At 41.4% G+C, this 26,804-nt stretch overlaps 2 protein-coding genes across 2 annotated transcripts in view; both read right to left on the bottom strand.

The window, feature by feature from the left end:
- Positions 1–5,258: 5,258 nt before the first annotated feature.
- LOC139424217 (uncharacterized) overlaps positions 5,259–26,804 on the bottom strand; it is a 102,489-nt gene continuing 80,943 nt past the window's right edge. Inside the window, exons 75-80 of the mRNA XM_071175896.1 lie at positions 8,445–8,570; positions 8,146–8,316; positions 6,653–6,757; positions 6,461–6,556; positions 5,937–6,068; positions 5,259–5,391 (exon numbers count right to left, since the gene is read on the bottom strand). Coding sequence (XP_071031997.1) covers positions 5,371–5,391; positions 5,937–6,068; positions 6,461–6,556; positions 6,653–6,757; positions 8,146–8,316; positions 8,445–8,570 — 651 coding nt within the window. The 3' untranslated portion in view covers positions 5,259–5,370. The remainder of the gene's footprint in view (positions 5,392–5,936; positions 6,069–6,460; positions 6,557–6,652; positions 6,758–8,145; positions 8,317–8,444; positions 8,571–26,804) is intronic.
- On the bottom strand, positions 10,533–23,492 carry LOC139423661 (myosin heavy chain, fast skeletal muscle-like). The gene is made up of 30 exons (XM_071175269.1): positions 23,311–23,492; positions 23,022–23,067; positions 22,661–22,888; positions 22,139–22,285; positions 21,771–21,927; positions 21,254–21,281; positions 20,880–20,988; positions 20,634–20,726; positions 20,149–20,209; positions 19,879–19,977; positions 19,442–19,545; positions 18,933–19,071; positions 18,550–18,668; positions 18,251–18,400; positions 17,986–18,156; positions 16,135–16,438; positions 15,711–15,775; positions 15,528–15,615; positions 15,294–15,411; positions 15,025–15,148; positions 14,454–14,590; positions 13,740–13,995; positions 13,283–13,525; positions 12,759–12,935; positions 12,517–12,662; positions 12,255–12,345; positions 11,560–11,949; positions 11,312–11,438; positions 11,006–11,124; positions 10,533–10,733 (listed from the first exon to the last, which is right to left on the bottom strand). The coding sequence occupies exons 3-30, from the start codon at positions 22,874–22,876 to the stop codon at positions 10,533–10,535; spliced, it is 4,179 nt and encodes a 1,392-aa protein (XP_071031370.1). The 5' UTR covers positions 22,877–22,888; positions 23,022–23,067; positions 23,311–23,492.

A 26,804-nucleotide genomic window follows, 5' to 3' on the forward strand; every position in this document is an offset into this window, starting at 1 on the left:
CGTATAATTATTCCATTGTCTGTTATGTTATGTTACGTTATGTCGTGATCCAAGCCCATGCTTGCTTGCTATTATTATTTATTCTCGCCGAGGCATGTTTACCAAGAAACAGATCATTAAAAAAATAACATTATATTTATTTTGGTTGTATAAATGTTGTGGCGTAAATGTCAGGAGGGAAAGGTTTTGCTCCCCTCCAAAGTGAAACAATACATGGGGCAAGATAATTCAAAATAACCTAAATCTGTGTCTGGAATGCATGCAGGCAGTGGTAAGCAGCCATCCATTAGGCGATGTATTAGCCTATTTCGTTTATCATTGAATAGGACTAAGTAAGTAAACCATGGAGGATGTTCATCAGTCGGGGTCTTTTACCTTTGAACAACGTGTGTGAAGGAACATAAGGATGTACTCTGACATGCGCTGTGAGGTGATTTACCAGCATTTAAGGCGCACGTCCGGGTTTCCGATCACGAGTAAATACGATTATAAGTATCAAGTGTGATAAAATGAATACGATTACTAATACTGAGATGAGATCTGCACAACCCTACTTTATATGCAAACGGGGGTATGAATTGTTGCCATAATTGTAATCCTAACCAAACCTTCATGTACCCGTTGTTACTTAGTCACTTACCAAACTTCGTTTTTATGACCAAAATGATCATATTCACACGTTGTAGTCAATTTTGACACTAGAGTAAATGTTTGACTCATATTATGCATCATAGGCCGTTTTACAAACGAGAAGTTGGTTTTTAAGGGCAGTCGACCTTTAACTGCTGATTTGGTAATCGGCTAGACCTCTATGGCAGCTGTTATATCTGGGATGACTGAAGACCTGATGATAGGAGCTTCTGCTTTATAGTTCTGCAATTTATCCCACGAACAGGGCCATGTACCAACAAGTCCTACTATGTCAAACAGTCATAATAACGGTACACTTTAACATCGCAATCATCTCAATAACGCACCGGCTTCTTAGGCATTGATCAATGTGCAATGTTAAATTAAAATATTTCTACCATTACATCTAAGCCAATATGAAAACAATTTCGATGAAAATGAGCAAATCAACTTGGATGGAGGTACACAACACCCTCCCCTACTCACGCCATGTTCGGTTCAGCCATTATCGAGAACCACATACCTGATTTTTAACAGGGTCGTTAAATGTCGTAAATGTTCCAACTTCAAGTAATTATTTCTCAAAGATACGGATTTGGAAATCGCATGTTGACCATCTTAGAGAATGGTTTGTATAGTTGGCGTTTTGTTTTTGCGTTGTGTTGTTCGTGAAACAAAAAATTCCCCCCCCCCCCCCCCCCCCCCAAAAAAAATGTTTTTTTTGTTGCTCTAGTTTCTTCAGGAATCACCCTAATAGCTTCTCTAATACAATAATGTGGCACACAGACTAACTTTCTAGATAACCTTCCTTCTTCCAGTAGTTAATGTTTCCTCTTTCAGAACCTGTTCATAATCCACTTCCCTCTTCCTATTTACATGATGAACACTACATCTGTTCATAATCCACTTCCCTCTTCCTACTTACTTGTTGAACACTAAATCTGTTCAAATTCACAACATTGAAGTGACATCTGTGTGGAACCAATGTGTCTGATCAACTTGCCCTCACACTCCATGGTCCTGGGGCAGGACCTTTCTCTTTAGGTCATATAGGATCATGATTCTAGAGTCTCTTATTGGTTGCATTGCATCAATGAATGGTTAAGCGCCACGTCATATTGCAATAACATATGATGTGGTTAGCTGATATGTTAATGAACATCAATCCAGGCGTTCTGAGAACTTGCATGCGTCTTCATTGTTGTCAGCATGGAGGGTGGCCATTTCACAAAACCTGCAACTAATGTAATCTGACAGAGTGGGTAACTGCTCACTGCTCCATGACTGCCTTCTGACACCATGTATCTAGTCTGTGTTGGCTGACTGTTGGGCCTTCATTCCAACCTCTCCCGCCACTGTGGATTCTATTTATAGCCGTCTCATAAAAGTGTGAAGCCTCCGCTAAGGTGACAAAGCTATTTAGCATCTAACTCAATGCAATTTGAACCCTCTGGTAAATCTGGAAAAGTATAGCATTACCGAAACATTAAAATGCTTTTTCCTAAACTGGTTATTGATTGTGTAGCAGATGGGGGATCTGTGAACCTCAGTCCTCAGCGTCTCCACTTGTGCTGCTGAATAGTTAGCTTTTTGGTGGCGCGACTGGTTAAGATGCTTCAGGAGGTCATGTGTTTGTGAGAGACTTCCTGGGTTTGAGCCTCGGTACAGTGCAGTCTGATAGTATTCAGACCCCTTGACTTTTTCCATATTTTGTTACGTCACAGGCTTATTCTTTAATGGATCACATTTTTTTCCCACCTCATCAATCTACACACACTACCCCATAATGAAAAACCAAAAACATATTTTTAGAAATATTTGCAAATTTTAACAAAAACAAAAAAACTGAAATATCACATTTACATAAGTATTCAGACCCTTTACTCAGTACTTTTTTGAAGCACTTTTGACTGCGATTACAGCGTCAAGTCTTCATGGCACACTTGTATTTGGGGAGTTTCTCCCATTCCTCTCTGCAGATCCTCTCAAGCTCTGTCAGTTTGGATGGGGAGAGTCGCTGCACAGCTATTTTCAGGTCTCTCCAGAGATGTTCGATTGGGTTCAAGTCCGGGCTCTGGCTGGGCCTCTCAAGGACATTCAGAGACTTGTACCGAAGCCACTCCTGCATTGTCTTGGCACATTCCATGTCTCAATTGTCTGAAGGCTTAAAAATGATTCTTTAACCTGTCTCCTCCCCTTCATCTACACTGTTTGAAGTGGATATCTTTGGTCATCTATGAACCTTTGAACATCTGCATTGCATGCTGTTTGGGGTTTCAGGCTGGGTTTCTGTACAGCACTTTGTGACACTTTGTGTCTGATGTAAAAAGGGCTTTATAAATACATTTGATTGATTGACATAAATTACATCAATAAGGGATTATAGCTTTCACCTGGTCAGTCTGTTGTGGAAAGAGCAGTTGTTCCTAATATTTTGTACACTCAATGTATTAGTTATGTACTTACCATACTACCAGTATATTATATTTACAACATGCATCAAGTAGCAAATACCAACGCACTAGGCTCGTCCATACTGAGAAGGCATGATCTAATGAAGGCTATGGGGAACGTGCATCAAGATGGCAGAACAGATGTCACATCATTGTTTCAGCTCCATCCACAGAGTTGAATACTACAGTCTGTGACATGGTTCAATGTGCCAATATTCTGAGTCTGAAAAGACGATTCTCTTCCTCAATAGTGTGCAGGGAATTCATACTAGATGAAAAGCCTGAATGACATCCTGGCATTATAAAATATAACTGCATATGTAACATAAATTACAAACAATCAATTCCATTTCCATGTAATGTAATGAAGGTCATTCAGCTCTGAAAGGCAATCATTTCTGGCAGGCATGGGACACAGTTAAAAGGCAATAATCATACACTTAAGGTACACATTTTGAAAGATGGTCCATTGTGTTTCCTTCTACACACATGTATCTACTGCAGTGATCCCTCTACAGAGCACACACACCACAGTAATCCATAAATACTTCCTGCCAGACAGCCCAGGGGAAGCCCTTGCCGAGTACAGCCGTTGATCCCCAGTTTCCTAAAACACTCACGCATGTTGTCTATAAATATGCTAGCCAACCAACTGTCAGGGAAAGCCCTCACTACTGTTTTGACAATGCTTTAGACTCCTCTGATTCCCCGCCAGGATCTCTTTCAGGCACCTCCACTAACCTTTGCAGTGGCAGGCAAAAGAAAAGCCCTTGTGTAGCGTCTTCTAACCTTGGTGTTCAGCGCCCTCTATTGGAAAGTTGTTATACTAAATGTTGTTTGGAGTTTTGATATAAATAGAAAGGCCCATGTGGCGGGTCATGTTCATTAAGGCAACAAAACATATTCAAAACATTTTGCAGTGGAAAACAAAATCATTTCTGCGGCACCGGAAGAAATCTAACAATATATTACTGTGTTTATAATGTGTATTTCCGTGTTTATCACTGTGTTTATAATGTGTATTACTGTACTTTCTCTTAGAAATTAAATTAAATTGTATTACCATAAAAACACGAATCATTACAGCAGTGTATATCTGCCGAAAAGCTTATTTGCAAATGCATACTGTCTAATGATAAAACACATGTGTGATTTATTTTCTCATTTATATGGATATAATATCAGTAAAAGCCAGAACTAAAATCTTCAGTAATTTGGTCAGATGCTCTATCGCCATTTCTGTTTATGCAGTGTGTCCACAACAGATTCATATTTGCATAATCTGTGACAAACTTGAAATGCAAAAATCTGGTTTGTTGTTTTCTGAGAACGTTGTTCTGAGAATATCCCTACTTTTCCACTTAGTGTAAAGAGTTAAAACTATAACTTTTACGTTATGGATGGTGTCAGGGGAAAAATGACATACTTATCTGATTTGTTTGATATTAATAGTAAACAGTTATATATTTAACTAAGATTAAGACTGGCCAACTAATACTGAGTTTTTATGGTGTCCATAGCTTCCTGCAGTTAGTCTGGGCGTCTGGTTAAGGAATGGGTTTTGCTAGGGATAGTTTGAGCTGATAATGGTGATAAAAATCTAAAAGCTGGCATTCTATAGACAAGATGTGGTGTGTGTGACCCGAGATAGAGAGAGCCTGGAAGAGTTTATAGCAATGCCTCATTGTCTCATCTTCCTGGCATCTGGGAAACTAATGGGAACGGTAGAAATTACTGACTGAGCATTTAGGGCCTATAAAGGTTTCTCTGTTAATTCATTATCAGCTATGCTCTCGGCAACACAACTTGGAGTGTGCGGTCGACCGGTCGACGGTTTCATTATTGCAATAATTAATTGATTTTGAATAAAGATGATTGTTTGAATAATTGTCCAAGTCTTTCTCTGTACTGAAATTTTCACTACAATGGTCAGTCCTTACATACATAGCTCAGTCTAAGAATTTGATAGTGGTTACATTTCTCCATCCTCATCCCTCAGATGTTTACCAAAAGAGGTTATCGCTTTGTTGGGGTGTCTGCTTTGTTGGGGTGTCTGCTTTGTTGGGGTGTCTGCTTTGTTGTTGGAATCCCAAATTGCTCCTTTAATTAAAGTACAATATATTATGGTATGAAAAAGCTGTTTGCTGAGTAATAAATCCACAGTCACAAAGGAAGTGTATGTAGATTCACATGTTTTTAATCAATGCTCAACATTTCACCATGAAAATCATATTTTATGCATCACAGGAAAATGGTAAGACTTTGATCTTCAATTCTTTGGTCTTGTTTATTCAGCAACTTCTTTTCCCTGTAAGAATAAATAAATAATATAATGGATCAATAATAATAATGAACATGATAAATATATGGATATAATATAATGGATCAGTAATAATAATGAACATGATAAATATATGGATATAATATAATGGATCAGTAATAACAATCAACATGATAAATATATGGATAGAATATAATGGATCAGTAATAATAATGAACATGATAAATATATGGATAGAATATAATGGATCAGTAATAATAATGAACATGATAAATATATGTATAGAATATAATGGATCAGTAATAATAATGAACATGATAAATATATGGATAGAATATAATGGATCAAGTCTTTAGTGCTCAGTACTCAGCTTGGATATTAGATGTTGAAGTACCAGCTGAATTACTCTCATTAGATTGTTTAGCCCTTCCTGAAATGTTCTTCTTAGAGATCTTCAATACATTTGTGTGTAAAAGGTCTGTATTGACCTCTGAGAAGACTGAATCATAGGTGGTGTTGATGTGGTCATATCTGAACATGAGTCAGGTACAGGTTTAGCAGCAGTTCTGTACCTTTCCAGAGTCACGGGTCTTGGCTCTGAGCTTGTTGACCTGAGTCTCAGCGATGTCAGCACGCTCCTCAGCCTCCTCCAGCTCATGCTGAACCTTCCTGAACTTAGACATGTGCTGGTTTGCTGCTTCCTCCTGGGTGAGGAAAAGAGAGGGAGAGCAGAACATCAGCATTTAAAGTTTGAAACCAGGAAGCAAAATAATATTCTGTTTTTAAAAAACGAAATGCAAAAAAAGACAGCTTTAGGATGACAATGTATACAGGGAGCTGGATGATACAGCAGAGGAAGTGAGTGGCAGAACGGGGGATCAATCCACTGCCTCCAGCACGATCACTAGACCAGCCCCCAGCGCAGCAAACACTCAGAAATGTTGATAATTTCTTAAGCAATTACTTGTAAAATCAATTGAGTCATGGATGACAGGTGTGCTGTAGCAACACTTCAACTAAACCACATGGACATTACGTTTTGTAGGGGGGAAAAAATGTTTTTTTTTCAGAGTATTTGACTAAATCTGTGACTCACCGCTTCCTCAGAATGCCTCTTATAGGCCTTCACTTTCATCTGCAGCTTATCTACCAGGTCCTGAAGTCTGTTAACGTTCTTCTTATCCTCCTCAGTCTGTGAGAGAAGAGCAAAGAATCAATGCCCCAATAGTTTTATACACAAACCTGTTTGTGTTAGTTCATTCTTCACAAACTTGACACTTTCTCTTACCTGGTAAGTGAGCTCCTTGACTCTGCGCTCATACTTGCGAACTCCCTTGACTGCGTCTACACCTCTTCTCTGCTCGGCCTCCACCTCAGTCTCGAGCTCACGCACCTTTGTGGAAGAAATACATGTAGGCATTTGTTTGAGGTGGTGAAATCAGACGTTTTGTAAAACAGAGGTATAGTCTTCTACTCAGTCAAGTCATTTCATTATTTTAATTGAAGTGGTCTGTAATAATAACATAAACTTTTCATTAACTAGGTCAGTGGTTCCCAAAGTGAAATTTACATTTAAATTTGTTTATGAATATTTATAGCAAGATCAGATTAAACAGCCCGGGATCTTGGCAAAATGTTTAGAGGGTGCAATACTGTACAATGTAATATTATTTATCCACAATGAATGTTATTAACTCTTAGTTTAAATAACGGGTCTGGGAGGCTCACAACTCAATTCTTCTTGTTTTTGAAATATGACTTTTAACCATTTTGTCATGCGTTTTGTGGTGTATGGTGCAGTACCAGTATGGCAACTAGAGGCCGCCACTCGCATGTTTTAATGTTGTGACATTGCTTCTATTATGGAGCTCGCGCTCTGGCAGTTGAGAGTAGTTTGCCAAGTGAGCCAACAGCAAGACAGAAGCACCGACATAAATACATGTTTACGTCTTTATTTTGAAGGTAAGCGAGTGTAAAAATCACCATATTCAAACGGTACTGTTTCTGGAGTGTGTACATATTTTTGAGATGTTATGTTGTATTTTCAGGTTTTATGAACTTATTAAACTCCGCTAGCCTAAAAGCTAATTCAGCCATTAGCCTGCTAGCTGGTAGCCCCGCATAGCAACGCTAGCTTCCCTAGCAACGGCCAGTGAATGAGACGTAACAATAGAGAGATAAATTATTACTATGACATCAATTCGATGAATGTATATTATATTGTGTGTTGATATTTATTGGGAATTATTATTATTATTATTATGAATGAAATGGCAGATTAGAAGAAGTCTGCTGAGACAACAGTTTAAGCCTGAAGGAAGCAACTAGATGAATACGTTTGCGTTTATTTAAAGGTTTTGGATCAACTCCACTAAATAAATGTAAAATTATTATAATTGGTTTTGTTGTGATCATAAATTCACTGTAATGTAAGCTTTAAAACTGCAACTTTTTCTCTCTGATGCAAAGAGGGGGGACTTGAGGGCCTGAGACTTGATTAGTCCAGTGATGCAATGCAGAAGTCATAGTAAATCTGAGTGGATGCCATTTTTATCGCACTTTAAAGTAGGAGTTGTGTTCTGATATTACGAGGGGGGTCTCTGATGAATTCGCTATCACAAAAGTGGTCCTTGCCACAAAACAGTTTGGGAACCCCTGATCTAGATGGGTTATTGAGATTAAAAGTAATTACAAAATGCTCCTGTGTATTTTAACATGATCAAATACATTTCCAGCAATCAGTCTTTCAATCCACCCTAATCGACCCTGCAGGTATCTCACCCTGGACTCCAGTTTCTGGAGCTGCTTCTTGCCTCCCTTCATGGCCAGATTCTCAGCCTCATCCAGGCGGTGCTGCAGGTCCTTGACTGTGACCTCCAGGTTCTTCTTCATTCTCTCCAGGTGAGAGCTGGTGTCCTGCTCCTTCTTCAGCTCCTCAGCCATCATGGCCGCCTGGAATAGTAGTTTGTTTAATTTATGCACCAATCATAATGTCCCTTGCAGATCTTTGTTGTTCTTAACCAGCCCAGCTACCATTGGACCTTAGGGACCAATTAAGTTGATGTAATTCAAGGACTCACATCAGTGATTGCCTTCTTGGCCTTCTCCTCTGCATTCCTGGCCTCCTGGACGATGTCGTCCACCTCTCCCTGCACCTGCACCAGGTCAGTCTCCAGCTTTTTCTTGGTGTTCAGAAGGCTGGTGTTCTGAAGGAGGAAGACGATTTGTTTGACCCCGAGGAGAACTTACAAGTCACAAGACTGAAATTATGAAAATCTAAGGCAAGCACGGTCAATTTCCAGGTGTGTTTAAATTGTTTGCTTGGTTGAGTTTCATTAGAAATGGCATTTGACCAATACCTGGGAGTGCAGCAGTCCAACACGCTCGCTGGCGTCTACCAGCTCAGTCTCAGCCACTTTGCGGCCTCTCTCTGTCTGCTCCAGAGCAACTCTCAGCTCCTCGATTTCAGCCACCATCAGACCGTTTCTGCGCTCCACCATGGCTGCCTGCTCCTTCATGTCCTCTGCGACACGGACAGCATCATCAAGGTGCAATTGGGCATCCTGGGGTTCACAATGACATACGTTCATTAGGACTTGTGGAAGTAGGGGTGTTTCACAAACAAATCCCTAGCCATGTAGGGGTGATAGAAATGTTCATTGGTAAGAATTTACTCAATATCCCTACCTTTCTACAGTATATAGTTCAATCTATTCAATTCCTCTGTTCTGTTATTTTCTACAGATTCACAAACAAATCCCTAGCCATGTTCAGGTGTTTGAACCTGATGTCCCAGTCCCTTTACCTTGAGCTGTCCCTGGACATTCCTCAGCTGTTTCTGGGCCTCAGCGGCCTGCCTGTTGGAGTGGCTCAGCTGGATCTCCATCTCGTTCAGGTCTCCCTCCATCTTCTTCTTCACCCTCAGGGCATCATTCCTGCTCCTGACCTCAGAGTCCAGGGTGCTCTGCATGGAGTCAACCACCCTCTGGCTGTTCCTCTTGATCTGCTCCATCTCCTCGTCCTTCTCAGCGATCTTCCTGTCCACCTCACCCTTGATCTGGTTCAGCTCCAGCTGCACACGCAGAATCTTGGATTCCTCGTGCTCCAGTGTGCCCTGGACAAACAGAAGCAGTCAGGCCAATTGTGTTCAATACATTTGGATGTAGGAATTAAATATATATGACTACAATAAACACCCATACACAGGGCCTTTCACTGTAGCTGGCATTGGTTAGTTAACACTGCTTTTCCCAACAAACAGCTGTAGTTTGTACCTCAGCCTCCTCCAGAGCGGTCTGGATCTCAGACTTCTCTGTCTCCACGGTCTTCTTGGCCTTCTCCAGCTCATGGATGCTCTTGCCAGTCTCTCCAATCTGCTCAGTCAGGTCAGAGATCTCCTCTGCACACACACACACACACACACACACACACAAGAAGTTTAGACTTGGGGGATTTTAAGTGGATATGTCAATGTACTGAAGTTGATATTGAATCATAATAACAGTGAATTAAATAACAGCAATTCATCTTGCTAATTAAACATAAGCCAAATAGAATCGCTGTCAAATGCTCACGTTGCAGGTTCTTGTTCTCTCTCTTCAGAGTCTCCAGATGATCCAGAGCCTCCTCGTAGGAGTTCTTCATCTTGAAGAGTTCAGTGCTCATAGAGCGAGCCTCCTTCTGAGCTCCTTCCAGCTCAGCCTGGCCCTCCTCATACTTCTGCTTCCACTCTGCCAGAACCTAGCGAAATACATGGGATTTTCATTGGAAGTCATTGATGAAGAGTTTTTAAATTAGAAATATGCAACAATTATAAACTTGATAAAAAAATATAGGTTTATTCATTTTCACCTTGTCAAAGTTCCTCTGCTTCTTGTCGAGGTTGGCGGCCAATGCGTTGGCTCTCTCAACATCAATCATGAGGTCCTCCACCTCTCCCTGCAGCCTCTGCTTGGTCTTCTCCAGGGAGGCGCACTTGGAGTTGGTCGCCTCAATGGTCTCCTCAGCATCCTGCAGACGCTGGGCCAGCTTCTTCCTGTTGGACAACAGAGGGTGGTTTGATGGTGTGAAAGAAATGTTACAATACATATTGATGTAACATTTTGTCAGAGCCCCCTTACCACCCTCACCATCCACACAATATCTGAGTTTTTTATGTTGCGTGCGACTCACTTGGCCTCCTCCAGCTCCTCTGTGCGCTGGATGGCATCAGTTTCATACTTAGTCCTCCACTGAGCCACCTCACTGTTGGCCTTGGACATGCCGCGTTGCAGCTCTGCCTTGGCCTCCTGCTCCTCCTCAAACTGCTCCCTCAGGAGGTCACAGTCATGGCGGGCAGACTGAACACCGTGGGCCAGTGCGTTTTTAGCCTGTGAGAATGAAAGACAAGGAGAGATGAGTGAGATAGTCAAACAAATTATGGTCGAAGTCTCTGAGGGTGGAGAGACAATAGGAGTCTCTGAGGGTGGAGAGAGGAGTCTGTGAGGTTGGAGAGACAGTAGGAGTCTCTGCGGATGGTGAGACAGTAGGAGTCTCTGAATGTGGTGAGATAGTAGGAGTCTCAGAGGGTTGCGTAGTCACAGTCTATATGAAGATATAGCTCTAAACTCTGTGGACGCGGAGTCCATTTTGGGTCCCTTACCTTGACCTCCTCCTCAACTGCCCTCTTTAGCTCCTCCACCTGCTGGGTGAAGGCCTGTTTGCCTCTGGTCAGCTGAGACACCAGTGCTTCCTTCTCCTCCAGCTGGCGACCAAACTCACCTGCAGGGACAGAGGGACATCTTGTTAATAGGGTCTCTGTTCTCTAAGATTGAAAATGTATTTTGAGGTATCATAGGGAATGTTAGGTGGTGAATAGTACAGTATAAATTATGTGGATACAGCCCCCAACATGTTATTGTGTTTTACTGAAGGAAAGCATTGGCTTATTGTTCATTGTTGATGGTACCATTTTCTGTCAGGAGTCTGGCCCTCTGTCCGCTGATGTCGTTGACCTGGCGAACATTCTCATCATTCTTAGTCTTGAGCTCGCTCAGCTGGTCCTCAAGAGTACGGCACATCTTCTCCAGATTGCCCTGTTAGTGAAACATGTACCATCATTACTTTATATGTGGGACTCCTGTCAACTTCAGTTCACTTGAATGGTAATGTAGTTGACCCCCCTCAATACTGCTTGATCAAAACATCACTACTCACCTTAGCCTTGGCGACGGCCTCCATGTTGCTGGAGAGGTCATCAATCTCCATCTTGTATTCGCTCTTCTCCTTCTCCAGCTTCTGCTTGACGCGCTGCAGGTTGTCGATCTGCTCCCCGAGCTCAGCCACACTGTCGGCCTGCTTCTTGCGCAGAGCGGCGGCTGTGGCCTCATGCTGCAGGGTGGACTCTTCAAGATCACGACGCAGCTTCTGGAACTCAGCCTCACGCTTCTTGTTCATCTCAATCTGAGCAGCAGTGGCGCCTCCGGCCTCCTCCAGCCTCTCGCTGATCTCCTCAAGTTCCCTGGAGAGATCGGCCCTCTGCTTCTCAACCTTAGCCCTGGCAGCACGCTCAGCCTCAATTTCCTCCTCCAGCTCCTCAATACGGGCCTAGAACAGGGGACAGGAGCAGGGGGATGAACACTACAATACAGTTGAAACAATTGAACCTCACAAAGTAATAATAATATGTATATTTTGCATAAATGTGTTTAATAAAAACCCAGTTACACTAATATATTCAGTAGACAGTGTCCCATGCAGGAACCAAAACCACAATGTTCAGAACCACCATCTTCCAACCTACTCAGCTGTCAGAAGCCACCTGGAAAAATGTTTGCTTCCAGAATAATGTTTTTCAAGAATTGATTCAAGTCTGTGCTTTTCTGTACTGGAGCTTATATCCTGTTCTGTACCTGGAGTTCCTTGATCTTCTTCTGCAGCTGAGCTCCCAGAGACTGCTCATCCTCAACCTTGCTGAGGAGCTGGGTGGTCTCAAACTCCTTCCTAAGAAACACAAACACGTTGATTGTAGAGTTGGTTTTGGTTTGATAGTGTAAAGGGAGAGTATTCACTTTGCTTTTAAGAATCACATGTAAATGCTAATTCATAATTACAAGAATTAGTCAAGAACAACCATTATAGCAGGTAATACTGTATTCATTTGTTTGTGTTTACTTCTTGATTTTCTCATCAGCTTGTTGCTTGTCATTCTCCAGGTCCATTATGGACTCCTGGGCCAGTTTCAGATCTCCCTCCAGCTTTCTCTTGGATCTCTCAAGGTCCATACGGAGCTTCTTCTCTTGCTCCAGAGAACCCTCAAGCTAGAAGATAAAAACACATATATTGTTAAAATCTCAACAACTGAAGATAATATCATCTTACACACTATCATGGCCAAAATGTCAAACTCCACTCACGTCGTCCACTTGCTGTTCCAGCTTGGTCTTGGCCTTGGTCAGAGTGTTGACTTTGTCCTCCTCTGCCTGCAGGTCATCCAGTGTCTGCTGGTGGGCCTCTTGGAGGGCTTTCTTCTCCTTGGTCAGCTTGGCAACACTCTCATCCATAGACGCCATCTCCTCTGTCAGGTTTTTAACCTGAAAATGGCCACATCAAAATTAGTCTTTGGTCACTTCACCATAAAGGGGAGATTTAGTTTGTTAAATATTGCATTAATTTCATTTAGATTTGCACAGCATTAACAATTACTGTACTATATATTCAACACTAGATGTCAGTGTTCACCATGCCAGTGTACTGAGTGGAAGTCATAAATGAGGTGGAGTAGAACATGCAATGAATGTTGGGAGTACCCCACAACTGAAATTCCTCCGTTGTGTCTTAATTTTTCCTGCACCCACAATACAACTTGAATTCCAATTCTGTAAAGCTATGTTTTGAGTTGATTATTGTTGGTTAGACTGTCTATGGTAAGACACAATACCTTGTTTTCAGTGGCGTGCTTCTCCTTCTCCACTTTGGCCAGGGTGAGCTCCAGGTCATCAATGTCCTTCTTCAGCTCAGAGCACTCATCCTCCAGCTTCCTCTTCTTGGCAGTCAACTCAGCATTGATCTCCTCCTCATCCTCCAGCCTCTCGGTCGTCTCTTTGAGTTTGGCCTCCTGCTGGATCTTGCTCTTGATGAGCCCCTCGCACCTTTCCTCAGCATCGTTCAGACTCTCTCCTTCCTGGTTTCAGAACAGCAGAAAAAAAATCAGAGGCCTCACTTTGTGTATTGAAGGTCAGATTAAATCAATAGAAATTCATGAAATATATAATAATGGCAATAAAAACATGTTAAACCTTCACAGTGTGTTCATATGTGTTTGTGGGTTTGTATGTATGTCTGTCTGTGTATTTGTGTGTGTGGATGTGCCCTTATGAAGCTTGTTGCTGACTCACAGATGCTACTTGGAGCGCCAGGTCGTTCTTCTCCTGCGTCAGGGACACCAACTTCTCCTCCATTTGCTTCTTTGTGGCCAGAGCCTTGGCCAGGTCTGCCGTCATCTTGTCATAGTTCTCCTTCATGTTGGCCAGCTCCTTCTCAGTCTCAGCGCTCTGCAACAGGGGCTTGATCTTGAAGTACAACTTCATCCATGGCCAGGTTTTGACATTCATGAATGAGCGGATGTTGTACTGGATGGCGTAAATTGATTCTCTGGTCGACAGAAAGGAGAGTGACATGGTGAGTGACATGCTTAAAGCTACATTCTGGGATTAGATGGGGCCCCACACCACTGTTTGTTAACAGCTGAGGAATGGAGCTAGGGAAATGTAACCCCTATTAAATTCATAGTGAGTGCCCTAGATGCAACGACTGACAGTCATGCTAAGCTCATGAGACATTTTATATTCTTCCAGAATTAATGGATAAATACCACAAATTTAAATGCCAATTGAAAAGCCAAATCCGAAACTGCAGCTATAAAGCTAGAATCCTTAGTTGCTACATCCATTTCTGGACTTATAAATGAATTAACCCAAAAGCTTTAGTTGACCATTATAAGATGTACTTTCTCATTCTGAACAACTCACAGCATATATAGTATGTAATCATAATGCATTAGATACAGGTGGTTGACAGAAAGCTTTGCCAAGATGTCTACTATTCCTCACCTCCTCTCCATCATCTTGCTAAACTCTCTCCTCATGAGGAATCCACGGCTGAGAGCCTGGACCATGCCGACCAGAGAGGCCAGCTTCTCATCTCTCATCTCCTCCAGGACACCCAGCAGACCTGCTTTGAAGAACACCTGAGACACAGGTTAACACGGTCAATGGAACCACAGATAGAAAGGGTTGAATCAAAAGAGGGGAACAACACCACTTGATTGATTTAAACAACATTAACTTTGCAACGGTTACAAACAAACCATGTGATAGGTTGTTTCTAAGTTGTTAGTTATTGTACAGTTGTAGGTTAATAATGTACACAGATGCAGATAACTGCAGCCATACCACTCTAACACAATGCACATGATAATGAGTTTAGTTTCTCTTCTATACTTGTGATGAATGACTGGGAAAAAAACACTACAATGTTTTTCCACCTTTTCCATTAGTTAAATGAAGAAGAAAGAACATAAGGATGGATAGATCAACTGGAGAGATTTTATATGGTACGGGTTTAAATTATCATTCAAGCTGTGTTTTGTTGTCAGCTTTTACTGGGGGGTATTTGACTGACCTTGGTGTGTCCAAACTTGTAATCCTCGTGATTCACATCAATGGACCCAAGCAGCTTCTCAGAAGCCTTCTTGTTGTCCATGAACTGGCCCTCAGGGATGACACTGGCATTCAGTACTTTGTACCTGAATGAGGAGACATTTTTAACATGTCAAGTTGTAATATGTTGGTTATATTTCGTAAAAGGTAAGACTATTCTGATGCTGGGAAAACCCTTGGAGCAGATATTTTATGTGGTGTGTGCGTGTGTGTGTGCTTGTGCGTATGTACCTCTGCTTGAAATCAGCATAGATGATTCTGCTGGGGAAGCCCTTTCTGCAGATCCTGATACCCTCCAGTACACCATTACACCTGAGCTGGTGGATAACCAGGAAGTTCTCCATCAGACCTGGTAAAACAAAACAAGTCTCTTTTAATACTCATAAACAGGTTATAGATTGGGATTGTTAAGGTTACTGATACTGTACTGATAAGATGACATATTCAAGTCAATATTTCCTGTACCTGGAGTCTTTGACTCGTTGGGGATCAGGCAGCGCACAAAATGAGGATGAGTGCTCCTCAAGTTGGTCATCAGCTTATGTAAGTTCTCCTGTAAGGGGGTTACAAACCATTTTCTCAGGCCGACTGTAATTTAGAATAATTGCACCTTTTGAAGGACTGAATCTACACATTTCAAAAGCTCACCCTGAACTGGGAGGACACAGTCTGCATGGAACCACCCTTCTTCTTGCCTCCTTTCTTGGCTTTATCTGTTAAAATGGGGAGAAGTAAAAGATAACTAGAAAAGTACATTTCCTAGAGCGGGTGGAATAAATATAATAATAATAAGAGTATGTAAGAAATCTAGAGTGGTCTTGTCTTCAGCAAGCACACTAATTATATACCAGAGAATCTCTGGTTAACTTCACACTTATCTAGAGGCAAATGCTGCCAATGAGATTGTGTAGAATAACACCTATTGTATGATTTGAATTAACCAAGTGTATGAATAAATTAACCTGGTGAAAACACCCTGAGAAATTGCTATACATTCAAAGATTTTAAAGAACATTCGGTCTAAGTTATAAGTAGTGCTTAATTAAATCATTTGACGTGATTCTAGTCTTACCCTCAGGTGGTGGAGCAGGATACAGAGCAGCCAGAATTTTGACTCCAGACTTCTGGTACAGCTGACAAACTGAGTCGTTCAGGGGATCCTTGTTCTTCTCCAGCCACCCAGTGATGTTGTAGTCCACAGTTCCGGCGTAGTGCACCAGGGAGAAGTGGGCCTCTGCCTTGCCTTTGGCAGGCTTGGGCTTCTCAAACGCCTTTGTTTTGCCAAGATGCTGGGCGTACAGCTTGTCCTTGAAGGTAGTGTCTGAAGACTTGGGGAACATGCACTCCTCTTCAAGGATGGAGAAGATGCCCAATGGCTTTACGAAAAGAGATGTATATCAAATTAGTGATATTTCCATTTAGGATCACATTTATTCATTTAGCGAACATGCTATTATAGGATTATAATAATTTAGGGACACATAATAGGAAACATATTGAGTTCTCAACAGTCAGATAACTTGTCAGGGCATGTATTCATGGGTGCCAAGGGAAGCCAGGCTTCCCCCCAAAAATGACACATTATTTTACATCTTTCGTCTCACTTAGCAAGAGGCTGAATGTATCTCTCCAGGTAAAGCATGCAAGCGAGCCAAACTGCGCCCCTCTTTCTCTGTAAGTGTAGCTCTTCTATCTGATGCTGTCAAAACTAATATGATATTGTAACATTGAATACATGGGAAGAAGACGACGAACATTTGGCCTCAGTTGATATTTATTTTATACAATAACAGTGAATCAGAATTGAGCTAAACTGAGTGAGCTAATCTGTGAATGGTCCTGGTGCACCAAAAAAATTGTGAAATGAAGCCAGTTTGAATTTGGCTTCACATCAATCCAAACATCATAAATTGTTGAATCTCATTGTTGTTGTCCTCCGGTGGATAGCTTGCTAGCTAAAATGGGCCCTTTCCTAAAGTAGTCATGGATAGAGACAGGGACTTGTCCTCGTAGTATTACTTATTTCGCCGTCCTTGCCAATGATTCTAACAGCAATTCTGATCCAACCATAAATTCATACATTGTTCTTTTGGTCTGAGAGTATGGAAGTTCAACATGTAGCTAGATGTAGAAGGCTAATGTTAACTAGCTGGCTAATCGTTGCCCAGGAAAGGAAGTTAGAATAGCGAATGGTTTTAGCCAGGTAGCCAAGGACAACAGAAATGTAAAGGTTGTACTGTATGACAGAGACTGTTTCAGCAACACGAAAGTTAGTCAACATGTTTTTTTCTACTCACATAAATTAGTACCATGGACAGCCACATGATATTTAGCTGACGGTGATTGGGAATAAACTAGTTTTTGGGAATCTTTAAGTTGTCACTGTATTAGACTAAGCATGGGTTATTTGATAACGTTGAAAGGTTGAAGTTGAAATGGTGCTGGAATACTGGAGGGAGGCAGCTCCTGTTTTCTTTGCGACTTGCAGTAACTCTCCGTGGTTCTAAATCAATAGATGTTTAGTGGTTCGAAAATGGCAGAAAAAATGTACTTGACTGTTGTAGATTGTTGTAGGTCGTGTAACTGTTTGTTACATGCATTATGCTTTGTGGACTCCATGGGACAGATGTTGCTCTCCGGTTTTGTGATGAAACAAAGATGTGGTTGAATTTATTCTGCCACTGTGTCTACTTTTTGTCTCGGTCTTAGGCCTGTATATTATATCACAGTGGCAAGGCATATAAACTAACAGGTTATAGGGCAAACAACGCAATTATGACAACACACAGGTTGTAATATGGATTTGTTTTGACTGTTTTGGCTTCCCAGTAATTTAAACAACAAGGCGAGACTGTACGTTGTACCACAGAGATAATATATGGTCCATTATAACGTTCCATTATAATCCTCACAGACATCTTACCTTCTCAATAAGCTCAATGCAGGCAGCCAAGTCCATGCCGAAGTCAATGAAGGCCCAGACGATTCCCTCCTTCTTGTACTCCTCTTGCTCCAGGACGAACATGGTGTGGTTGAAAAACTGTTGCAGTTTCTCATTGGTGAAGTTGATGCACAGCTGCTCCATGCTGTTATACTGTTGATGGAATTTTAAAAGGGATCATTTCATCATACAAGGCTGTAATCCATCTCAATCACGTCTAATTGTCTTGTTCTGGTCTCATACTCACATCAAAGATCTCAAACCCGGCAATGTCAAGCACACCGATATAGAACTGCCTTGGATTCTTGGTGTCCAACATCTCATTGATACGGATGACCATCCACAAGAACATCCTCTCATAGATGGACTTGGCCAGAGCACTGACTGAGTTATTAACCTGCAATGATAATACCTCAAATTAATACATGAGATATTGACCATGTCCAGTGATGAGGTGATACAAGCTTGGGAAAAACAAAAGCAATGCACTCGCCCCCAAAATAATTCCAGTGCTCAGAAAATGGTAGATTTGTTTGGCCGCCTTACCTGAGGCACAGTCTGTCCCTTGGTCACATACTCGTTGCCGACCTTCACTCTTGGGTAGCACAGAGCTTTCAACATCTCAGCTGAGTTCAGGCCCAGCAGGTAGGCGATTTTATCAGCCACTGGAGAGAGAACCAACAACAAAAGACTCAGGGACACAAGATCACTTGTTTCTGATTTCACACTGACAAAAATAGTTTGGGAAACTTCTTTGTGGGCTAGATTTTGATTCACCCACATTTGTGGAGGTTGGAATTTGTTCTCTAAAAATGATCTCCTGCCTGACTTTCATGTGGCACTGTATGTCTTAGATGTTCTATTTCTATGTTGGGGACTGGGAATGGGACTAATGCTCTACATATTGTATATCTATGAGTGGGACTCACCCTCTGTGCCGTCTGGCTCGGCCTGCTCCTCACGCTGCTTCTGCTTGAATTTCAAGTTTCCATGGTGCAATACAGCTCCTGTCAGCTTATAGATGCCAATCTTCTCTTCATTAGTGAATCCCAGGATGGTAATGGCATCCTGGCATTAAAGAGGAAGTACAACAGAGATTAACTGAATGGCAGTTTGCTCAGATACACTACAGTTCTGTGCTGCTCACTGCAAAAGAAATGGGATAGATAGATTTGACTGGCTTCTCTGTTCCACATGATTGCGCTTGGCAAACACATTAGTAGATGGCAGCACAATTCCACAGTGCACTTAGTGGTGCTCTATAGTGGAAGGCATGAAGAGTTCCTTGAGGCACATGTCTAACTAACACAAGGCATTTAGAATCAAACAAAAACACATAAAAATTCCCAGCTGCCACCAAGTTGGAATTTCACAGAGCATTCATGGTGGTACTATCCATTCCATATCAAGAGTTTGGTTAACCCTTTGTTTGTCTCACATCTGTGGCATCCAGCTCGTCATTGTCATTAATGCTGGCCACAGTGATCTGTCCCTGGCTACACATGGGGAAGTCGTAGGGGTTGGTGGTGATGAGCGACATTTCTGTGGACAACGGAGAACAGCTTGTCAGTTAAATCTCTTAGAATTCTGCTCTCCTACCTTTACAGTATCTCTCCCTCCTTTACTCAATAGATGGACTCAATGATACATGTAGTATATAATGAATAGCATAAAGAGGAGACTGAGACTTGTGGACTAGTGCATCACAGTGCATTACTTGATAGATCTTTCCCAAAGACCCGACCCATGTCTAGATGCCTTGTTACCTTGCATGTACTCATTGTAATAGTATTATTAGTGTGGACTATGAATATTTTTATATATTCCATAGATGGGGGTGGGAATAATTTCCTCTGGACCTCTACTTTGTCGTACCAACTAGCTCAGGTTTGTGGCCTGTCATCATCTGGAAGAAGATGTGGTAGCCTCTCTCATCGGGCAGCTGGAAGGACACTCTGGACTTCTCCAGCAGGTCTGAGGGAGAAAGAGATAGAGAGAGAGAGAGAGAGAGAGGGAGAGAGAATTACACAAAGAAAGAGTAGAGAGAGAGACAGAGAAAATTAGATAATTTGTTGGATATCTTTACATTTAAATGTATCTCTGTGAATTTAGGAAAGCATTGAGAAACAATCAAAACCAACTCACAGGTCTCAATGTCAGCTTTAGCCAGTTTACCAGCTTGGAAGTGAATCCTGATGAATTTACCCTGTAGTAGAGCATGGGGGTTAGAAACAAATAAATCAACATTTGACTTTGATAGACCCCTTTAAACGTTACAGTTTGTTGGACAGATGTTGGATCTATTGATACAGATGTAGGTTATTGAAGTAGGATCCAGTTTGCTACAGCAGGGGAAAATAATCCTGCAGCAACAGGAAATGTGAATTATTATGTGGATTATAAATAATGGATTTGATTATTTGTTTATTTTTTTGTAGGGGTTGATGAAGCAAATCAAGTCTGACATTTTAAAGAGGAAATTGCAAACTTTAGAACCTTGAAAACACGACAAGTTTGAATTTCAAATTTTCAGCAATGACATATATCTTATATATATCTTAAATGTGTATAACAATAGGGAATTACAGAATAAAATTATTCCCAAAAAAGTTTATGCCCTTCATACTTACAAAGCGAGACGAGTTGTCGTTCCTCACTGTCTTGGCATTACCGTAAGACTCCAGCAGAGGGTTAGCTGCAATGATCTGATCCTCAAGAGACCCCTGATTGAGACAAACACAAGTTGCTCAAAAACTGGTGACAAGGTCAAGTTAGTTTTTCTCAATTGCTTGAAAGAGGATTCACTACTGGAAAAACAGTTTACACAACCAACCAAACTGAAATGTGTTAAAAAGGCAAACATAAGAACAACCTACCTGCATTTTGCCAGGTTCTGCTTCCTTCTTGGCCCCAGACACTGCAATGGTGGCAAAGTACTGGATGACACGCTTGGTGTTGACAGTCTTTCCTGCACCGGATTCTCCGCTGGTTTATATGACAGAGAAAGAGGGGGTTTTAGTTACATGTTTGAGTGTCAGATTGGCTTTCTCAAAGAAATAGCATAGAAAAATGCACTGTTAACCTGTGTTCTGACATAAGTCTTTAACAAATAATCCTTCTCATTGACTCGTTATTACACATAACCTGATGCTCTAATCCATTCATAATGTCATGTATTTCATCACACCAAGTGACACAACTTATTACAATAGAAACACTTTCTCAAGTGACATTTTAGTAAACAACTTACGTAATCAGGACGGACTGGTTCTCCTTATCTGGAACCAAAAAACACATTACTTATCATACTCAAAACACATGGGGACATTATTGTATTCATAGCATCATCACGAATTTCATTTTGGAACATTTTCCATTCAAGGGTAGTGAGATCAGATTTTCCCAGCAAACTGTTCTAACCTAGACTAGAAAACAGTAGATACCTCTCTAAAGCATATTTGAACTTCTATTGATCCATCCATCCATCTATAAGCACTTATGACTTTGAGATCCATACCCATTTATGGACATCCATCCATCCAATCATCCCTCCCTCCCTCCCTCCCTCCCTCCCTCCCTCCCTCCCTCCCTCCCTCCCTCCCTCCCTCCCTCCCTCCCTCCCTCCCTCCCTCCCTCCCTCCCTCCCTCCCTCCCTCCAATCATCTGTCCCTCCATCCATCCAATCATCTGTCCATCCCTCCCTCCCTTCATCCATCCAATCATCTGTCCCTCCATCCAACCATGTAGCCATCCATGAGAGCTCGTACCAATCATCATGAACTGAAAGGCATTGTCAGAGACAGAGAAGATATGGGGTGGAGCCTCCACTCTCTTCTTCCCTCTGTAGGCGTTGACAACCTCTGCGTCGTACACAGGGAGCCACTTGTAGGGGTTCACCGTGGCACAGAAGAGCCCAGAGTAGGTCTGGATGAAAGCATAATTAATTTAGGAGATTAACAAAGTCAGATTGACATTTACCTGGATTTATGTGAGAATGTGGGTGTACTTTGGTAAACTGATGTGGGTCTACTGTATTGATACAGTATGTTTTGGTTCCATTCATTTATGTGTAGGACTGTATGTGTGTATTTATTATCTTCATGTATGTGTGTGTTTGTATGTGCAGGTTTCTTACATAGATCATCCATGCTGCATAACGCTCTTTGAGGTTATACAACACAGAGGCTTCATTCAGGTAGGTCATCATGGCCATGTCCTCAATCTTGTCGTACTTAGGGGGGTTCATCTCATAGATGTCTGCATCTTTGAACTCTTTTCCTTCCTGAAACAGTCAGAAATCTAGATTACACACAGATCAAACTGGACATGACAAAATGCTTTTTGCTCATTAAATACAAGTTTAATCATTTAAAAAATATATATCCAAATTTAATCCAACTACTTAGTTATCATCCACTGACACATAACTGGTGATTCTTTTCGAGTCAACATAAGACATTCTATGTCATTTTAAGTAGCAGCAATAACAATGTATTTCAAGGTTATATAATGTCTACAAAAAACAATGAAATGCTTCTTTATATTTTTTTTGTTAGTGATTTCTAATTGCCTATAGACATTGTTTGGATAATTTCAATGATTTTTCAAAAAAATAGAGTAATTGCACAAACTTGAATACTTTTCAGATCAGACTTACATCCTTAGTGCCATCAGGTTTCGTGACTGTTACAGTACACTTCCCGTCGGCCCTGGCAGTGACCAGACCCTTAAGGTACAGCTCCACCTTGTCTGCCACATAGCAGGCGTTCTTTGAATCAAAGGGTGCGGCTTGTGCCTCCATCCTCTCCTTCTCAGACTTACGAAGGTATATGGCAGCCTTGCCGTAGATTTGCATCTCAGCGTCCGTACTCATGGTGACGGATAACTAGGAAAGAGATAAAACAAAAAACTTGATTGACTCTGTGGTGCTTCCTCCCCAGTCAACAGAGTTAGGTGAGTGGTATCTCTAACAGAATAATCTCATCACTTTTTATGTGGAGACTCAAACCATGTCTCACCTTCTTTTCCCCCTCCTACAGATGAATGTGTACTTCTTGGAGGACCCTGTGAAACATGAGTGTTGTGAACAAGTGCCGTAAATGAAAGTTACTGATTTAAAGTAAAAAATATTAAGTAATTTGCATTTTTTTTTTTACATATTCAACCAACGCCACTTGATTGCATACTGTCAAATCATACAAGAGACATGCAGAAGTCAATTCAAACAGTACAGTTAGCTACTGCCTCAGATGCTGAGTACAAGGATGAGACAAATATACAAATCTAAGGAGGTGGAGAGAGTCTTACCACAGAGGAAGAAGGTATCTGACTTATGGATGCTGGGGCCTCAGCCTCCTTATATCTGGTTGGAAGTGCCAACCAAGCAAAAGTTAATTATGGACCACTCTGGGAAAGGAAATAAATTGGATGAGAGACCTCTGTGTGTCTGTGTCTCACTAGCACCTCCCACTTCCCAGGAGCACCACTCTCCCATTACATGACTTTTTAATGTCATATTTGTCTCTGAATTGAATTTCACTGAGTTTACGTAAATGATAGATGTCATTACTAATAATTATGACAATATCAAAAGTTTAATTCATCCCAATGTTACTTCTACTGAACCTCATATACTGTAATGGAGTGAGTCCATGTTGCTTCTACTGAACCTCATATACTGTAATGGACTGAGTCCATGTTGCTTCTACTGAACCCCATATAGTGTAATGGACTGAGTCCATGTTGCCCCACTACAACTAAAATAGTTTTCATTAAGTCTAATCTGACCTTATTTAGTTCCATTTTAGTGGCATTAATCCTCATCAACAACTTTATATATATGTTTACCTGTTATTTATATTGTTTAGCTTGTAAACACATCTGAACTGTCTCCTCACCTCATGCTTGTGATGTAGATGGTCGTTACCTCGTGCTTTGCTCACTTTGATTTATCACCCTGGTGGAACCATATTAAATTAAGATTTAAAATCTAGAACAGAAACATTTAGGCTTTCAGTAACAGCTTATAAAACCGTTAAATCTAATGTGTTATTTATCTACAGTGTGATCTATTAAAAAGATTCTCGAGACGCTTTTATTTGTCTCACATTTCAGTTGGCTAAAACGGTCCAGTAGGATTCTTATGACTTACATAACACCATACCAGTATTTCAATCATCTTATCCACTCATATTGCTGACAGCGATATAACTGCCTCAAACTTTAATTACACTTTAAAGTTAACCACTTAGCAGCTGAGCTTGCTTCAGTAAAACTGATATAAGATGAATAGTTACAATAAAGTCATTCCTTTACATTTACAATACGTTTAATACCTTTGCATTCAAATGATTGTTTCAATGTTATTTGTGTCTAATATGGTGCAGCCAAATTAATCTTCAATAGGGTGAATCCTTACGGAACATTCAGATAGAAATGTATTGTGAAGAACAGATATGACTGTCTGTCAGATAGAACAAAGAATTATGTCAGCTCTATTCAATACATTTCTATCAGCAATGTTCAGAACATTTCACCTCACTGAATACACCCTGTTTGTTCAGGGTCCGTGTCCATCCAGCACATCAGTACAAGAAGCCTCATATTTGCTGGATACACTAGTTGAGCAGGGTGACCATCTGGAAGGATCCCATCAAGGCCTTTTCATTTCTTGGACTGTGATCTTCACTACAGCCAAGGTTTATTGTTTGGTATATCTGCCAACACAGCCTAATTCTGGCACCAATACCACTGTTATTAGACAATATATTTACTTGCCATGTTTGTGGGTTGATAGAACATTAGCACCATGCAGACATTCAAGTTATTTTAATGTGCAAAGATCTTGCATGATATATGACCTGTGTTTTTGTATTTGAGGGACATGTTTAGCTCCAAACTTGCTCTGGGCAGAAGTTACCCTCCGGGATAAAACTGACCTTACATCAGTGTCAGAGGAATATGTACAGCTGTCATACCCAACTAGACAACTGTGCATTTTTTCCCAAAGACCTCAACTGACTTTACAGCCATGGTCTTCTCACAATGCAGTGAGCACTGTAATCGAGATCTGGGCTGGGGTCAATCCAGGTCAATTCAGGAACCAAACTGAAATTCATTCACATTTACAATCCTTGTGAACATTTTTCATTTCAGTTTACTTCCTGAATGAACTGAACTGTATTTCTTCCACTTCAGCACTAACATACTGGACCTGATTATGATCCGTTGTAAAATGAAGGAAGGATTAGGATGTTTTCTATAGAACTGACTGGTTTATGAGTTCTGCTGCCACCATGGCCCATTGGTCAGAATGCAATGAGGAGATTAAAGTAGGAATCCAGGTTTAGGGTATTTATTACACAGTGGAACAGGAACACAGAGTTCATAGGGGAGGGTTTGGAACGGATGTTGATTAAGGTTTAAAGGTTGGAGTTGGGGCTTTTAAGGGAAACATATACAACACTCTTTCCGTGGCTGCTCTCAAACGCTCTCAAACGCTAGTAAAACCGACTGCATGCTTTTCAACCAATCGCTGCCCGCACCCGCCCGCCCGACCAACATCACTACTCTGGACGGTTCTGACTTAGAGTATATGGGCAACTACAAATACCTAGGTGTCTGGCTAGACTGTAAACTCTCCTTCCAGACTCATATTAAACATCTCCAATCCAAAATTAAATCTAGAATCGGCTTCCTATTTCGCAAACAAAGCCTCCTTCACTCACGCCGCCAAACATACCCTCGTAAAACTGACTATCCTACCGATCCTCAACTTCGGCAATGTAATTTACAAAATAGCTTCCAATACTCTACTCAGCAAACTGGATGCAGTCTATCACAGTGCCATCCGTTTTGTCACCAAAGCCCCTTACACCACCCACCACTGCGACATGTATACTCTCGTCGGCTGGCCCTCGCTACATATTCGTCGCCACACCAACTGGTTCCAGGTCATCTATAAGTCTATGCTAGGTAAGCTCCGCCTTATCTCAGCTCACTGGTCACAATAACAATGCCCGCCCGTAGCACTCGCTCCAGCAGGTGTATCTCACTGGTCATCCCCAAAGCCAACACCTCCTTTGGTCACCTTTCCTTCCAGTTCTCTGCTACCAATGACTGGAACAAACTGCAAAAATCACTGTAGCTGGAGACTCATATCTCCCTCACTAGCTTTAAGCACCAGCTGTCAGAGCAGCTCACAGATCACTGCACCTGTACATAGCCCATCTGTAAATAGCCCATCTGTAAATAGCCCATCCAACTACCTCATCCCCACACTGTATTTATTTATTTATCTTGCTCCTTTGCACCCCAGTATCTCTACTTGCACATTCATATTCTGCACATCTACCATTCCAGTGTTTAATTGCTATATTGTAATTACTTCGCCACCATGGCCTATTTATTGCTTGTATATAGACTTTTTTCTACTTTATTATTGACTGTATGTTTGTTTATTCCATGTGTAACTCTTTGTTGTTGTATGTGTCAAACTGCTTTTCTTTATCTTGGCCTGGTCGCACTACAATTTGCATACCAGTCCAACAATTTTCATACCGCTCCAAATGGAATCGCCATTTGGTCCTATGTCTGAACCCCTTCATGTGCTACTGGGTCCTAGGCTTCCTAATGGGCCGACCCAAGGTGGTGAAGGTAGGCAACAATACCTTCACCACGCTGATTCTCAACACAGGGGCACCACAGCGATGAGTTCCCAGCCCCTATCATCAAGTTTTCTGACAACACAACAGTGGTAGGCCTGATTACCAATAACGGCAAGAGTACAGGGACGAGGTGAG

Source organism: Oncorhynchus clarkii, chromosome 13, assembly GCF_045791955.1.
Source record: "Oncorhynchus clarkii lewisi isolate Uvic-CL-2024 chromosome 13, UVic_Ocla_1.0, whole genome shotgun sequence".
Taxonomy (NCBI): Eukaryota; Metazoa; Chordata; class Actinopteri; order Salmoniformes; family Salmonidae; genus Oncorhynchus; species Oncorhynchus clarkii.

Coding starts and splice junctions, on each gene's coding strand:
- LOC139423661 (XM_071175269.1), bottom strand. CDS start 22,876: ATGAGTACGGACGCTGAGATGCAAATCTACGGCAAGGCTGCCATATAC. Junction 20,210..20,633: donor ACGACAACTCGTCTCGCTTT/GTAAGTATGAAG, acceptor GCTCTACTACAG/GGTAAATTCATCAGGATTCA. Junction 14,591..15,024: donor ACAAGTTTGGACACACCAAG/GTCAGTCAAATA, acceptor CCTGTGTCTCAG/GTGTTCTTCAAAGCAGGTCT.